Source organism: Boleophthalmus pectinirostris, unplaced genomic scaffold (assembly GCF_026225935.1).
Source record: "Boleophthalmus pectinirostris isolate CB_2022bp ecotype Guang Dong unplaced genomic scaffold, ASM2622593v1 HiC_scaffold_2826, whole genome shotgun sequence".
Taxonomy (NCBI): Eukaryota; Metazoa; Chordata; class Actinopteri; order Gobiiformes; family Gobiidae; genus Boleophthalmus; species Boleophthalmus pectinirostris.
This window is the reverse complement of record NW_026571291.1, coordinates 1167796-1185295: the sequence shown is the minus strand read 5'-3', so window position 1 is coordinate 1185295 and position 17500 is coordinate 1167796. Positions and strand designations below refer to the sequence as shown.

At 44.3% G+C, this 17500-nt stretch overlaps 1 protein-coding gene across 1 annotated transcript in view; it reads left to right on the top strand.

Moving 5' to 3' along the window:
- Positions 1-17500, top strand: part of npr2 (natriuretic peptide receptor 2) — a 204274-nt gene that overhangs the window by 141938 nt on the left and 44836 nt on the right. Inside the window, 3 exon segments of the mRNA XM_055160010.1 lie at positions 3051-3122; positions 9817-9976; positions 12932-13087. Coding sequence (XP_055015985.1) covers positions 3051-3122; positions 9817-9976; positions 12932-13087 — 388 coding nt within the window.

The following is a 17500-nucleotide window of genomic DNA, read 5'->3' as shown; positions in this document are numbered from 1 at the left end:
GATCTAGTTTAGACATGGTTTAGCTCTAGTTTAGACCTGGTTTAGTCCTGGTTTAGACCTGATTTAGACCTGGTTTAGATCTAGTTTAGACCTGGTTTTAGTCCTGGTTTAGACCTGGGTTCAGTCCTGGTTCAGTCCTGATTTAGTCCTGATTTAGTCCTAGTTTAGTGTCCAGCAATGAGTGGAATTACCAAAAAAAAAAAAAAAAAAGCGATTTAGCCCAAAATGTGAAAACAGGAAAATCCCTCTGTGTAATCCATTTATTTCAACAAAGTAACTGTAATCCAATTACCACTCACTGAAACAGTAACTGTAACTAAATACAGTTACTCATAACACTGCATACAGAACACAGAAACAAACATGTCGGATCATTTCCAGCTCTAATAAACTTACAGGAGACAAAACAACAAACGTAAAGAATCTGCAGAGATACTGTTAGTGACCAGAGAAGGATCTGAAATCACCTCTGTCAAACTCTGGATGCACCAGGTCGTCGCAGTCGAGTCAGGCAGATCTGGAGGAGACCTGGAGAACCAGTCGATGGTGGGACAAGTTTGTGGAAGGAGGAGCTGATGAAAATGTGTGACGTGAAAACTTCCGTATGTCCAAAGACGCTCTTGTAGCTTTAAATACAAACACACACGATCCAACTCCACACACTTTTGCGTCACCGTCTGCAGCAGATTTACTCCTGAAAACACTCGTCTAAACATGGAATAAAAAGTGAAGACACGACGCCACTTTTACATCTTCTATTCAGACCCTCATCATATAAACTGACACATGTTTAATAATGTGACGAGTCCTGTGTGTAGTAAAAAGTCCTCCCAGGATCAACACTGCGACTGCGCCTCCAGCCGACGTGTCTCTGTGTGTTTATCAGCAGACGTGTCCTGCTCTGTGTCACTCACACTCCGGGGCCCCTGCGCTCACGTCCCGCCCGCCGATGTGAGGACGCGCGGGGCCCCAAAGCAAATGTACAGACGCGCGCTGCCGGGAAGGACGCCCTTTACTAGAACTGCAGTAAAAATGTCCTCACCAGAGTCGTGTTCTCCCGCCTACAGCCGGGGCACAACGCCGCCGCTCGCCTTAAACTGGAGCACGAAAATATGACCACGAATCCCCGTCCTCCAGTCTCCTCCAGGAAGTTGACCCACGTCAAACTCAAACCTACACAAAAACTATGTCAACCTCTGCGCTTCGTTTGTGCTGCAAAAAGTTTTGTTTGTGTGATTGTGGTTCTTAAGATATCAGCAGTTTTATTTTAGGCCGATGACGTCATCCAGCCCCTCAAAATGTCTCAACACAGGCAGAACATTTTATGAAGCGTTTGTATTTTATTTGTGCTGTTTTGTGCTGTGACAATTTTCATTTGTCGAAGGATATTTCTAAAATTATTAAATTATACTGCGTCATTTCCGTTCAGCTCATGGCAGCGGCTTTAGCAAATGGCAAAAGTAAGTTTATTCAACTGAACGGAAATTATAAAAAATAGTAATTAATTAATAATTATAAAAATAAACTCACACAAATGAAAATTGTCACTGCACAAAACAGCACAAACAAAATACAAACGCTTCATATAAGTTAACATATGAAACATATGAAAATATTTAACATGTTGAGGCACACAAACGAAACTTTTTGCCGCACAAACAGAGCACAAATGATTGACTCCATTTTGTGGCGTGTTAGAACACTTTGGTCCCCAGAGTTAGTCTCCATGTCTGGAGATCTGGTCGTCGAGGGCCTCACCTTCGACCTCTGCCCAGATCTCTCTGCATCGGCCCCATATGACTCCTCCTGCAGGGGGTGGGCCCACGGAAGGGCGGCTCCACATCCCACGTCGCTCCTTTGGGCCCGTGGGGGAAGGTCCGGTCACCAGGTGCTCGCTGTAGAGCTCCCGCCCCAGGCCTGGCTCCAGGGTGGGGCCCCGGTGACGCCAATCCAGGTGACGTAACTGGCCTCCGTGTGGAACTCATCATAAGAGACTTCTGAACCGTTCTTCGTCTGACCTGTCCCCCAGGACCTGTTTGCCTTGGCTGATCCAACCTGGGGCGTGAAGCCCCCGACAACAAAGCTCCTGAGATCATTCGGGCACTCAAACCCTCCACCACGATAAGGTGACAGGTCAAGGTTTTAATGACCGAAAGGACGAGATCGTGGATACAAGCAGCTGAAATGAGTTTCGTCTGCAGGGTGTCTGGACACTTCCTTAGAGATAAAGTGAGGAGCTCAGTCACACAGGAGGAGCTCGGAGTAGAGCCACTGCTCCTCCACGTCGAGAGGAGCAGTTGAGGTGCTCGGGCATCTGTTCTGATGTCTCCTGGACGCTTCTCTTGGGAGGTGTTCATGTCCCACCGGGAGGACACGCTGCAGGGACTATGTCTCTGGACTGGCCTGGGAACACCTCGAGGTCCCCCCTGGAGGAGCTGGAGGACGTGTCTGGGGTGAAGGAAGTCTGGGAGTCTCTGCTCAAACTGCTGCCCCCACGACCCGGCCCCAGATAAGCAGAAGAAAATAGATGAATGGATGGATTACAGCATTGTGAATCTTCCTGGAGGCTGCTGACCCCAATTTGACCTATAAAAGAATCGTTAATTTCTCCAAAACTAAAGCAGCACAAATAAAACTTTTTTGCAGCACAAACGAAGCACAAATGATTGACATAGTTTTTGTGTAGGTTTGTGTTTGATTGGGGCGACTTCACTCAGGTCCTTCAGTCTCTTCACTGGCTCTTCGTGCACTTCCACATGGATGTTTAATTAATTTTATTTGCTTTTAAATGCCTCCATGGTCTGGCCCCTCAGTATCTGTCTGACCTGCCCGACCTCACACCCCCTCTCGTGCTCTCAGCTCCACAGATCAGACTCTCCTCCACTTCCCAAAGACCAGGAGAAAACAGAGATTATATTAACCTGCACCTGTCACTGTATTTGTCACTGTTTCTGTGTTTTATGTAAAGCACTTTGGTCGACTGTGCTGTTTTTAAAGTGCTCTAGAAATAAAGTCGAGTTGAGTTGAGTGTGTTTGTGTTTCCTCTGTAGGACATCCTGGAGAACGAGAGCATCAACCTGGACTGGATGTTCCGCTACTCGCTCATCAACGACATCGTCAAGGTACGAGCGGGAGGGGAAGGAGGGGCGGGAGGGGCGTGCGGTGGGAGTAGCATGGAAAATAAAGACGTAATTTAAAGTGCATACGACAGGACGACTCATTTCACTAAAACATACAGCAGAGGTGATTCCATAACTGTTACCGAGCGACGCTTTTGTTTTGTTTAGTTACAGGAGGCTTTAAACATGCCTTCGCTGCACATAAACTGTTCCAACATTTGAGTGGAATTTTCTGTGCTGTTCAGTCGAGGTATTACGTTTTTGAACTCACCACTTCTTCCTTCCTGTATGTACGTTTTTGTTAGTTTTTTTTTTCCCCCAAAACTGACACTGAGTTAACGTATGTAACTATGGCTCTATGAATCCCGGACCACTAGACGGAGGTGCTTTGTCTCTTAGTCTAATCTGTAGTGAAAATAAAAATCATGTAACATTTTACATCTTCTTGAGTGCATATTTGAGGACAACTATAACTCTGTAAACTGCAGTAGTTGTTAAACCCATTTTGTCAGCAGAACATTTATACCTGCAGTTATGACCAGGATTATTGCAATGTGCTTTATTAGGGCCCGACCGATATGGATTTTTTTGCGGCCGATATGATACAGATAAAATGGGAGTTGAAGATGCCGATATAAAAGCCGATATATTTACTGATGTAAAAATTCACAGTAAATCTTCAATTGATTATAAAACTACTTAGGTCTGGCTCTATTGGATTTTAAACTGGGTTTGTTTAGGCAACATTTAATGTTATTCTGCCTCTTTACGTTATAGTTAAAGACAGTAGGTCGGACTAATGGTGGTCATTAATTATATGTGTAAATGCTGATCATTCACACCTCTGTTCACAGCTCATTTACACACACTTTACACTAGAACAATGTAAGAAAACAGACTGTTTATGTGGAGCTACAGCAGATAAACACTGAGAGCGAAACAAAAGTAGCTTCAAAACCGACATATTTGCATCACTCAGCCTCACACAGGCTCCTCTCAGATCACAAGTCTGCACGAATAAGTTTGATAAAAATGTTTGTTTCTGGCCTAAACTGCGCTGAAGTTAAATTTATTCATCATCAGTCAGTATCATGGATCAGACACGAGAGTGTTTAAAGCAGCGCCTCAGTGTTGCACACATGGATGTTGTAAACAAGGCGCTGGTGGTGCGTTCAGGGGCAGTTACAGCGTTACAAACTCAGACAAATGACTCCGTAGATAAATACTGATGCGGCGCCACATATGAGGACATTTATCTGTCTGTAAATTGGATTAAATGGACATAATATAGAGAGTCTTTATAACGACTATGGGCCCAGATCGGCAAGATTTAGGCTGATATGTCTCCAAGTGCCCACATCGGGCCCTACACTTTATGTTGGTGTCAGCTAAAATGCACTTTGCTGTTTGCAGTGGGTCCAAAACTCAGCGGCTCGACTTTTAACCAGAACCCAGAAACACGAGAGCATCTCACCTGTTTTAGCCTCCCTCCATTGGCTCCCAGTGTTTTTTCGACCCCGTTTACACTGAAACGAATCTGCGTATCACTGTATCACCGTATCGGAAACGATCTGTGTCCAGACACCTTGTTTCTGTGTCCGCAGTCCTTCCCTATCCACACAGCTTTGAGCATATTTATTTAAGTTTTACAGAAATGAAACTTAAAACCACATGGCTCATTTGCATAAACTGAGCGCTTAAAAAACAGCTCTTTCCTTGTGTCGCTGATGTGGTTCAGCTTCTGTCAGACTAAAGGACATGACTCAGTGGAATATGAGTGTTCTTTCTGTGACAGAGGGGTGTTCTGCTGATGGTGAGTCTGTTCTCTACTTCTGTCGCGTTAGAGATGGTTCGTGTTAAACTTTTGAGAGATTATACGTCTGCAGGTCGTACATATAAACTGTATATATGAATATATTCTAGCCTCTTAGTGTTTTGACGGTGAATTAGCTACTTTGTGGTGCATAGATCTACATCAGAGTATCAGTGTTTTCAGGCGTCCACACAGTGCCGGATCAGATCTGTACTCAGATGAATTTGTGGGAGTTGGCGGCATCAGATCGTTCCGTCTTTGGAGCCGTTTTCCATGGGATTAGTGTGAACAAACACTGCATCCACAAGGAAAAAAAAACCCAAATCAAATACGAACTAGTGTGGACGGAGAGAGTCACACTAGAGTCAATTTTAAAAATCGATTTAGAGTCGATTTAAAAATGACTTGACCATGTCGATTAGAGTCGATTTAAAAAAATCTTTTATTTACTTTTAAGTGTACATGGCCTAGCGCCCTCCTACCTCACTGACCCGATCAACCCTTACACCCCCACTCAGGTCAGGAGATCAGCTCCCGCTCGCCGTCCCAATAACTCACCTTGAGCTTCGTGGGGACCGTGTGTTTTCAGTTTCTGGCCCTCGGCTCTGGAACCAGCTGCCTTAGAGATTAGACGAGCAGAGTCTGTACCTGTTTTTAAATCACTCCTAAAAATGCACCTTTTTTTCATTGGCTTTTAACACGTGACATGTACATTTCTTGTTGTTGAGTATCTTATTGTTTTCTGTGTTTATAGTTGTTGTATTGTGTTTGTTTTGTGTATTGTGTTGTGCTGCGATTGTTCTTATTTATTCTGTGTTTGTGTTCAACACATTGGCCAGCTTTCAAGTTTTTAAAGTGCTTTATAAGCAGTGTTGGGAGTAACGTCTTATAAAAGTAACGAATTACTGTACTGCGTTGCTTTTTGCTGTAACGCAGTAATGTGGCATTACAGGAAAAAAAAATTGTAATATTTTACTCGGTACAAATGTCAGTAACATGTGTTACAAAGCTTTTTTAATCTGGATTGAAGTGGTGGATTTTTAGTTTTTCTTCATACAAATTCACTAAAATCAGCAGCGGTGAAACGCAGGAGACGTGCCCGTGTAGACCACTGGGTGACCGCGGGCGAAAGGACCGACGCAGAACTCCACGCTCCACCGGGCGAAGAGCAGCTGACGCCCGATCGAGCTTTGCAGACACACTGTTCCACAGACTCGACCTGGTTTAGTCCTGGTTTAGACCTGGTTTAGACCTGGTTTAGACCTGGTTTAGACCTGGTTTAGACCTGGTTTAGTCCTGGTTTAGACCTGCCTTAGACCTGGTTTAGACCTGGTTTAGACCTGGGTTAGTTCTGGAGTAGACCTAGTTTATACCTTGTTTAGACCTGGTTTAGACCTGGTTTAGTCCTGGTTTAGACCTGCTTTAAACCTGGTTTAGACCTGGTTTAGACCTGTTTTAGACCTAATTTAGACCTGGTTTAGACCTGGTTTAGACCTGGGTTTAGTCCTGGTTTAGACCTGGTTTAGTCCTGGTTTAGACCTGGTTTAGTCCTAGGTTAGTCCTAGTTTTAGTCCTGGGTTAGTTCTGGAGTAGACCTAGTTTATACCTTGTTTAGACCTGGTTTAGACCTGGTTTAGACCTGTTTTAGACCTGGTTTAGACCTGGTTTAGACCTGGTTTAGACCTGGTTTAGACCTAATTTAGACCTGTTTAGACCTGGTTTAGACCTGGTTTAGTCCTGGTTTAGACCTGGTTTAGTCCTGGTTTAGACCTGGTTTAGACCTAATTTAGACCTGGTTTAGACCTAATTTAGACCTGGTTTAGACCTGTTTTAGACCTAATTTAGACCTGTTTAGACCTGGTTTAGACCTGGTTTAGACCTGGGTCAGTTCTGGTTCAGTCCTGATTTAGTTCATATATGGCGCAAGTTCAGGATCTTCAGTTATTTTGTTGAGTAAATTAAAAGTGCTGCAATAATCGTGTAATATTTTACATTTTAAACACAGTCACATTGTAAAATAACGAATCACTTTGAACTGACAGAAACACGTCATAAATAAATCACACTTTACAGTTTTGAAATCACTCGCCCAACAGTGTTTATAAATAACTTTGATTCGGTTCGGTACAGAGACATTCATTATCTGTTGGAAATAGCCGTGAAAGTTGTATTTAATGAGATCAGGAGTTGAACCCACAACCTCGTCCCCGCTGAGAGGAGGAGACGGGAGAACCACAGGGAGGACGCGCACGCTCATCTCAGATTGGTTACATCCAGAGCACTTTTTCCAAACTATGACTAAACCCCCAAATATTCGACTTTGTGTACACTTTCCGTTGAGGTCGCTGGCTTCAGACGAGCTTGGAGCTGCTGAGGGTTGCCATGGTGACAGTGGGAGAGAGAAGAAAAAAAATGCGCCGAACAGAAAAAAAAATGTGTTTGCAGTGCGGAGTTTGTGAGAGCTGCGGCGGAGGTGGGCAGAGGACGAGAGCTCAGAGTTTACCCCACAGTCAGACGCACGGACGAGGTCTCCTGGATCCAGATCAGGAGATACAGGGAGGTTCTGAGGAGGACTGAGGGAGGACGAGGTGAGGTGGAGGAGCAGGGAGTTAGAGGAACATGGTGAAGAAACATGGAGGAGAAGCATTGTGGAGGGACATGGTGGAGGAACATGGTGGAGGAACATGGAGGACATGGTGGTGGAGGGACATGGTGGAGGAAACATGGTGGAGGACATGGTGGTGGTGGAGAGGAGGAGGAGAACATGGTGGAGGAACATGGTGGAGGAGGAAGCATTGTGGAGGGACATGGAGGAGGAAACATGGTGGTGGAGGAGGAGGAGAACATGGTGAGGAAGGAGGAACATGGTGGAGGAAACATGTGGAGGTGTAGAGGGAATGTTGTGGAGGAACATTTAAGTGGAGGAACATGATGGAGATACATGGAGAAGAAACATGGTGGAGAAACATGGTGGAGGAAAATGTTGGAGGAACATGGTGGAGAGACATGGAGGATAAACATGGAGCAGGAACTTGGTGAAGGAACATGTAGGAAGAACACGGTGCACGAATATGGTGGAGGAACATGGGGAAGAAACATGGTGAAGGAACATGCTGTGGGAACATTGTGGAGAAACATGTAGGTAGAGGAACATGGTGAAGGAACATGAAGGTAGAGGAATATGGTGGAGGAAGAACATGGTGGAGAAACATTGTGAACAAACATGTTGAAGGAACATGTAGGAAGAACATGGTGGAGGAACATAGAGGCAGAACATGGTGAAGAAACGTGAAGGAGAAACATTTAGGAAGAACATGGTGGAGGAACATGGTGGAGGAACATGGTGGAGGAAAATGTAGGTAGAGGAACGTGGCGGGGGAATAGGGAGGAGGAACATGATGGAGGAACATGTAAGTAGAGGAATGTGATGGAGATACATGGAGAAGAAACATGGTGGAGGAAAATGTTGGAGGAACATGGTGGGGGAACATATAGGTAGAGAGACATGGTGGAGGAACATGGTGGAGAAACATGGTGGAGGAACATGTAGGTAGAGGAATGTTGTGGAGGAACATTTAAGTAGAGGAACATGATGGAGATACATGGAGAAGAAACATGGTGGAGGAACATGGTGGAGGAAAATGTTGGAGGAACATGGTGAAGGAGCATGTAGGAAGAACATGGTGGAGGAACATGGTGGAGGTGGTAGGAAGGAAACATGGTAGGAACATGAAGGAAATGGTGGAGGAACATGGAGAACATGTGGAAGAACATGGAGGGGGAACATGGTAGGAGGAAACATGGTGGAGAAAGATGAAGGAGAAACATGTGTGGAGGAACATGTAGGTAGAGGAACATGGTGGAGGAACATGGTGGAGGAACATGGTAGGAAGAACATGGTGGAGGAACATGGTGGAGGAACATGTAGGTAGGAGGAACATGTGGTGGAGGAACATGGTGGAGGAACATGTAGGAAGAACATGGTGGAGAGACATGAAGGATAAACACGGTGGAGGAATATGGTGAGGGGAACATGTAGGTAGAGGAACGTGGTGGAGGGACATGGTGGAGAAACATGGTGAAGAAACATGGTGGAGGAGGAACATGGTGAAGGAACATGTAGTAGGACCATTTAGGAAGAACATGGTAGAGGAACATGGTGGAGGAACATGTAGGTGGAACATGTATGGAGAATCATGGTGAAGGTATATGGAGGAGAAACATGGTGGAGGAACATTTAGGAAGAAAAGGTAGAGGAACGTGGTGAAGGAACATGGTGGAAGAACATTATGGAGGAACATGGATGAGAAACATGGTGGAGGAACATGGGGAAGGAACGTGGAAGAGAAAGATTAAGGAGAAACGTGTGGAGGAACATGTAGGTAGAGGAACGTGGTGGAGGAACATGGTGAAGGAATATGTTGAAGGAATATTTAGGACGAACACGTAGAGGAACATGGAGGAACATGGTGAAGAAACATGTAGGAAGAACATGTTGTAGAACCTGGTGGAGGAACACGGATGAGAAACATGTTGAAGAAAGAAGAAACATGGTAGGGGAACAAGCTGGAAGAACATTGTAGAGGAATATGATGAAGAAACATGATGGAGGAACATGGTCCTCCATCGTGATCATCATCCTGCAGGAGATCACCCTACATTATGGTTGCTAGGTAACAGTTATGGAATTACCTTTAGATAAATCAGACAAATACTTTATATATGTACTCGAGTAGTATAATTTTAAAGTAATGTTTTTTTATTTGAGTTTGATTTTTGTCCAGGTGAATATGGAAGGTGTGTAGAACTTTAGTAAGATCATCTCGGGGAGTTTGTGGCCTCCTCAGATTCCTCCGTGTTTTGACTCTCGTTTCTCGTAAACAGGGCATGAACTACCTCCACAACAGTTACTTCGGTTGCCACGGGAACCTGAAGTCGTCCAACTGCGTGGTGGACAGTCGCTTCGTCCTCAAGATCACCGACTACGGCCTGAGCAGCTTCAGATCCTCCAGCGAGAACGACGACACGCACGCACTCTACGCCAGTAAGTAGCCCGCACCATCAACATCCACGACCAAACATGTGTGCCAGGAAATAACCCGCACCATCCACGACCAAACTGAATATATTTTACAGTATATTCAGTTATTTACGTTAGACGCGAGTGTGTAACGGTCTAGCATTAGAGACACTTAGACAAAGGGCGACTCACACTGGGACTTTAGAACTGTGCCGTGCGCAAACACAGTTTCGTAGGGTTCATTGCCGTCATCACACGGCTCTGTTTGTTTACATGTGCTGACACTTTTAGCAGAGAAAAAAGTCCAGCGGCACAAATATCTGTTAAATATGGAGGCAGATGTGTGTCCTCTTACGATACACACTCCTCTGTGAGTTTATGGAGATAAAAACAGCTCTGAGCAGTGATGACAGCCGAAGACGAGCGGCAGATAAACTTCTGTCACAGTCCTTATTGAAGCTGAGCGCAGGTTTACCTTGTGTTTTGGAGCAGATTTTATTCAGGTCTCATATAGTAAAGTCGTGTGTGTGCGTGTACATGAGCAATTGTGCCGTGATTTGGCCCACCTCCTCCAGGCGGCCAAAGTCCCATCTGTCAGATGACCAAGACCAGACCGAGACCAGACCAAGACCAGACCAAGACCAGACCAGACCAGACCGGGACCAGGCTGGTTCGGTCCTGGTTTAGTCCTGGTTTAGTCCTGGTTTAGTCCGTATGCGGCGCAAAAGTTCGGCATTGCAGACGAGGCTGAAGCCCGGGACCAGACAGGGATCAGGACCAAGACTGAGTCTGAGACCGGGACCAGAATAAAGGAGAGGGGGACAGAGTCTGGTGTAGGTTCTGCTCTGGTCTCTGTTCTGTAATATCGGCTCATTTCCCACAGCAACAGTGAGCGTCTCCTCCATGTTAAATGAAAGTTCACGTCTGTCTCAGTTTTATTCGTCACTATCAGAACACGGCCTCTGATTGGTTGATGTGACGCGAATATTCGCACAAAGTTAAAAAATTTCTACTTTGGCGAATTTCGCAAGCCCCGCCCTTTTGGGAATTTGCGCGTCAATGGCAGTTTTACAAATTCGCACCACTCATTTTGCCTATTCGCGCTGAATTGCGCCACCCAATTCACGTCATTCGCGCCGCAGAACTTTATTCGCGCGTCAACGCGCCTTTACACAGGGTTAACATGGAAACTGTTCGCCTTGTTTGTGCCATTCACGTTTGGTCTGGACACAGGTTTAAACTTAGTCTCAGACAAAATGTATTGATCCAAAGGGGAAATTATTTGGACACAGCAGCTCACACATAATATACATTATGATAACAAAGAGTAAATAAAATATATAAACGGTAATAATACACATGTCAAATAAGACATAATTGTATAAATGTAAATGTACAAGTCAAAATAAAATAGAAAAATAAGTAATAAAATATAAAATCTCAGCTGTAGAAGAGCTCATAGGAAAACATGTTGGTTTACATAAGAGTTCACTGACCTGGAGCTCTGAGGTCAGAACATCACACAACATGATTATACATCACACAACATCACACAACATGATTATACATCACACAACATTATACATCACACATTATTATACATCACACAACATTATTATACATCACACAACATGATTATACACACACACATGATTATACATCACACAACATTATCATACATCACACAACATTATTATACATCACACAACATGATTATACATCACACAACATGATTATACATCACACAACATTATCATACATCACACAACATGATTATACATCACACAACATTATTATACATCACACAACATGATTATACATCACACAACATTATCATACATCACACAACATTATTATACATCACACAACATGATTATACATCACACAACATTATTATACATCACACAACATGAATATACATCACACAACATATTATACATCACACAACATTATTATACATCACACAACATGATTATACATCACACAACATTATTATACATCACACAACATGATTATACATCACACAACATGATTATACATCACACAACATTATTATACATCACACAACATTATTATACATCACACAACATTATTATGGAGCAGCAGACTGTTGGGTTTTCGAGAGGTCCTCACAAGTGTTTGTGTGATTGAAATGTAAATGCAGATGAACATCAGAGCCACGTTCAGCTGCAGAAGAGTTTTAAAGCACAAGAATAATAATAATGACCATAAACATACAACGCACACGAACATACAACACACAAACATACAACACACATGAACGTACAACACACATGAACATACAACACACACGAACATACAACACACAACATACAACACACAAACAACAACACACACGAACATACAACACACACGAACATACAACACACAACATACAACACACGAACATACAACACACACGAACATACAACACACACAACATACAACACACACGAACATACAACACACACAACATACAACACACACGAACATACAACACACACGAACATACAACACACACGAACATACACACACACATACAACACACACGAACATACAACACACAAACATACAACACACAAACATACAACACACACGAACATACAACACACACGAACATACAACACACATGAACATACAACACACATGGAACATACAACACACATGAACGTACAACACATGAACATACAACACACACGAACATACAACACACACGAACGTACGACACACATCTATGAAAAGAACACAAACAGACACTGTGTTTGGCTGCACCAGGTAAACAATATTTACAAGCACCAGGAGAAGCCCTGTGTCTGATTGTGTGTGTTGTGTGTGTGTGTTGTGCGTTGTGCGTCCTGTGTCTGATTGTGTGTTGTGTGTGTTGTGCGTTGTGCGTCCTGTGTCTGATTGTGTGTTGTGTGTGTTGTGCGTTGTGCGTCCCGTGTCTGATTGTGTGTTGTGTGTGTCGTGTGTGTGCAGAGAAGCTGTGGACTGCCCCGGAGCTCCTGTTCTACGACCGTCACCCGCCGCAGGGCACACAGAAGGGCGACGTCTACAGCTTTGGCATCATCCTGCAGGAGATCGCCCTGAGGAACGGGCCCTTCTACGTGGAGGGCATGGACCTGAGCCCCAAAGGTGAACTACCCACTATCCCTCAGCCGTCCACACAGGCTCCATCACAAAAAATAACACAAGAGAATAAAAAAATGATACTGTCAACTCTTTAAGAGTGAATACATTTCCCCACTCTTCTAAGAGGCTTCTTCAGCTCTGACACGGTCACTGCCTTAAATCTGTCTGAAGGGACGTCCACACCTAGAGGTTTACAAATAAGGAAGATATTTTATGATTTAAGTTCAGTGAACTACTCTAAGGTGTGAACTGTCACCTGAGTCATACTTTTGCATAATCGTCCCGGGGTGATCTAACACCTATTAGTGCACTCGTAGTAGTAGTAGTTTATTCGGTCACTTTGCAGCAAAAAACAAAAACCAAAACATAGACTACAACCCCATGGACCATCACCGAAAGGGTTTAGGCTGAAGTCAAAAATACTTCTTATGCGAAATCCTGTTAAATAATGACAGAATTCCAAGAAAGAAAAGCAGTGTTTGAAAAGCAAGTGGTGTAGTCCTGGTTCAGTCGTGGTTCAGTCGTGGTTCAGTCGTGGTTCAGTCGTGGTTCAGTGCTGGTATAGTCCTGGTGATCGGCTCGGTGGTTACATATTTGTACTCCGCTATTGTTTGTGTCTCCCCACCTCGGTTCCCAGGTTTTTCTCTGTCTTTTTCATCTTCCGGATAATAACGTTGTTATGTCTCTGAATATTCATCACGACAATCATTTTCAACTTCTGGCGTCAATGCCCTGGACACCAGATTCGTGCTGCGTTGACACCAGAAGACGCGCAGCAAAAACTCAGGAAGTCCTAGACTTTGTATATAAACTGGACGCCTTGACACTGTGGTCTGAACGGGCCTTAGGTCTGGTTCGTTTTCGTTGGTGTGAAAGTGTCAATCGCACTCAGATCCGCACTACATCAAGTGGACCGAGACCTCAAAAATGAGGTGGTCACAGTCCACTGGACTCCGCACCAAATGCCAAATTCTGGTGTGGTCCCTCTGGTGAGAACACCAACTCAAGTCCAAATTAGAGACAGTAGGTCCAAACCAACTATTCCAAATGCATCATGGGACTTCTGCTTGGTGGGATAGGGACCAACCCACGCCATACGTATCCCGGGGCTCCGTGGGAAGACCACTGGGTGAGATGATGCCTCTCGGCCTCGCTTCTGAGAAGTCTGGTGTGTGGAAGAGCCTCAGCATCCCAGAGCCACATGCAGTCAAACCCGCTGTGCGCAGGAGCCTTGGATATATGTCAGTCAGACGTATATCACGCTGATAAGCTTCTTTCAGAGTACAGCAATTCTAAATACTCTGAATAAAAAACATAGTCAGAGACAGTTCACAGCTCAACAGTTTTGAGGTTTAAAGGACTTGACTAATAACTGATCTTTTTTACTGTAACAACGAGGGTGTGGTTGTCTGAAGAAGGGTTCACTCTTTTGTCCAGTTGACAGAATTCGATTTTCTTTTGCGATGTGTGATGTGGAGAACAAATATAAAGCCTAAAAAAATCGACTTGTAGTTTAGTCTGCTTCATCTTCTGCCGGTGTTGAGTCCACATCTGTCTCCTGAGGGACACTGGCCGCTTCACTGTGAGCTCCTGGATTATTTTTCGAGGACTGGGCCTTGTGGACAATACGCTGACTCACATTCATTTCCTGGAGATTGATACTAACTTTATTATATCCAGAGTAACTACCACGTAACCTATTTTAGCCAATTTCCGAACTTTAAATCATGCTGTCGATCTAATAATGAAGTATTTACGATGAAGCATAACACAAAGGCGCACACACACAAACGAAACACATGTGGTCCAGATGGCAGGTCCAGATGGCAGGTCCAGGGCTGAGGGTCTGGACTCTGGAGCAGATCAGCCTGGGCTTTGGAGACTCCAGGAAGTGGGCAGAAACGTCCCAGCTCACAAAGACTCTTCTCCTGGACGGGGACATGTCTCTGACCGTCACATGTTGCTGAATCATTTGCCTCGATTAAAGTAACAATTTGGAATTTTGGACATAGGGCTGCACTTTCTTGTTCTTGTGGATTTTACAGAAACATCACGTCTTGGTCTCTTTGCAGTGGAAGGTGTTTCTTGGTGAACAGTTGGAGCCTTTCACTTTGGCGTTGACTTTTTAAATTCATAACCGAGGTGGAGTGAGGGATTGGGATTTTGTTTTGTCGTGGCTCCACATACAAAATGTTCTCTGTAAACTCAGGATGATTTCTTAGACAGACAAATGTTTCCTTTTTGGTTCTTCCTGTGGATCAATTCTGCCCATCGCCTTCACCTTTTACTATTTTTCAATTCCGTTGGGAAGAGAAACAGTTTGAACAGAGGTTTGAGTCACACACATCTGATTCACTTTTACATTTATGGAGTTCACAAACTTCTGAAGCCCATTTCTCGAGCCGTTTTCCGCTGTTAGGATCCAACAACCACACAATTACGATGTCCGAATCCCAAAACTAAAATATGACAATATCAGAACCAAAAAACCCACTCCACAAAACACCCAAAGAAAATCTATTATTACACCAGACTGTCCATGTGACAGAAACACGTTCATTTTTCAGTGAACTTTGAACTAAACGCAACAAATTTGTAAATCAAGAACTTAAATGTGAATTTGTTCAGATTGAATGATATGAACGGCATGCGTCACTCACACACACCACTTTCATACAAGGCAATGTGAGTGAAGTGTCTTGCCTAAGAACACAACGACAGTTTTGTGACTGGCGCCTCCTGTGGCTCCTGATTTTCCCAGTGTCTCCATCCAAGTCCAGACCAGGTCCGGCCCTGCTGAGCTTCTGAGATCTGACGGGATCAGGCTTTGACAAACCGGTCTGGCCACACTTGTCACTCGACTCATCAGGTGAAAACAAATTCCGACATTTAATTGAACCCGACAGTGACGTACGTCGTTCAAGTCACACAATCTGAACAAATTCAACAACAGCAAGTTCTTGATTTACAAATGATTCTGTCGACACAGACGTTCACATGGACAGTCTGGTGTAATAATAGATTTTCTTCGGGTGTTTTGTGGAGTGGGTCAGACTGTTTTTAGTGGAACCAGTGACCTCTGCAAATACAAGGACTGGATGGAAGAGTTAAAAAAGTGTCTCCACACGTCTCCAACACTCTGGATCACAAGGAAATGAGGCTCTATGTCCAAAATTACAAACTGTCCCTTTAATAACTGCACAGCGAGTGAGTGGATGTTCAGGCAGAACAAGAAACGCTCTCGTCTTCTTCAGTGTCAGATCCGGAGTGAAAGTGTCTGAAAGCAAATGTTAGTGATGTTCCCGAGACGCCTTTTCTCTGTGGACTCTCGCTCCCGTCCCTCTCTGCTCCGTCTCCTCGTGTGACGCTTCGTGTAATTACATGGATAATTGTGAGCGGTGACCTGAGGAGCTCTTCATATGGAAATGACGAGTGGAGAAAAGCTGCAGCTGTTTCCAGAGAGTCCTTCAGACGAGCTCCGCTTAAAGCTGTGGAGATGTTTCAATGAAGAGGAAGGATTCAGCTCACAAACGACAAACGTGTGCTCGGATCTATGGCTCTGAGCTTTGTATTCCAGAGAGACGTCGTGTGGACACTTCTCCAAACACACACACACACTCCGAGCGCTCACCAAACTCAGAATATTAAAATACCCGACTGTTACTGCTGTTAGTTTTTATGAAAATTATTAAAACAAATCAGCCCGTGTTGGATGTTTTTAGTCTTTTCAAGGCTTCAGCAAAATGAAGAGAATTATAAAAATAGTATCAGACGAGGACAGAGAAAGGAGGAGTGAGGAAGCGAGGGATAATCACAAATGAAGAGTTAGAACAGTGGTCTCCAACATTTATTCTCTGGCGAGCTACTGTTAAAAACAAAAATGCCAGAGAGCTACTCATTTTAGTGACCACAACAAATCGAGAGGATTATAAGAAAGAGGGCGAGCCTTGGGGCACAGTTAGACGCTTATAAAACAAAAAAACATTGTCCATTTATTAGTGCACGAAGTTGTTCAGCACAGTTGTATAATTCCAAAATCCCTTGGCGAGCTACTTGGAATGGACTGCAGAGCTCCTGGTAGTTCCCGAGCTCCAGGTTGGAGACCCCTGTGTTAAAATGAACTGGTGGCAGGACCGTGACTGAGGACAGGGCGTGTTTAAAGGGACAGTTTTGGACATAGGGCCTCATTTCCTCGTGAGCCAGAGTGTTGGAGACGTGTGGACCAAGCCCCAGGGTCTCCAAATGGCCATTCAAGTCAACAGGCCGAGCTCAATGGAGCATAACTCCAGATTCGCCTTTAGCACAGTGAGGTTCTTCCGGTGGCTGTGGGCCGATTGATTGAGTCTGTGTATCACGTGATCGCTTTGACCAATTAGAGCAATAGAAGGGAGAGGGTAGCCAGAGCGAAAAATTATA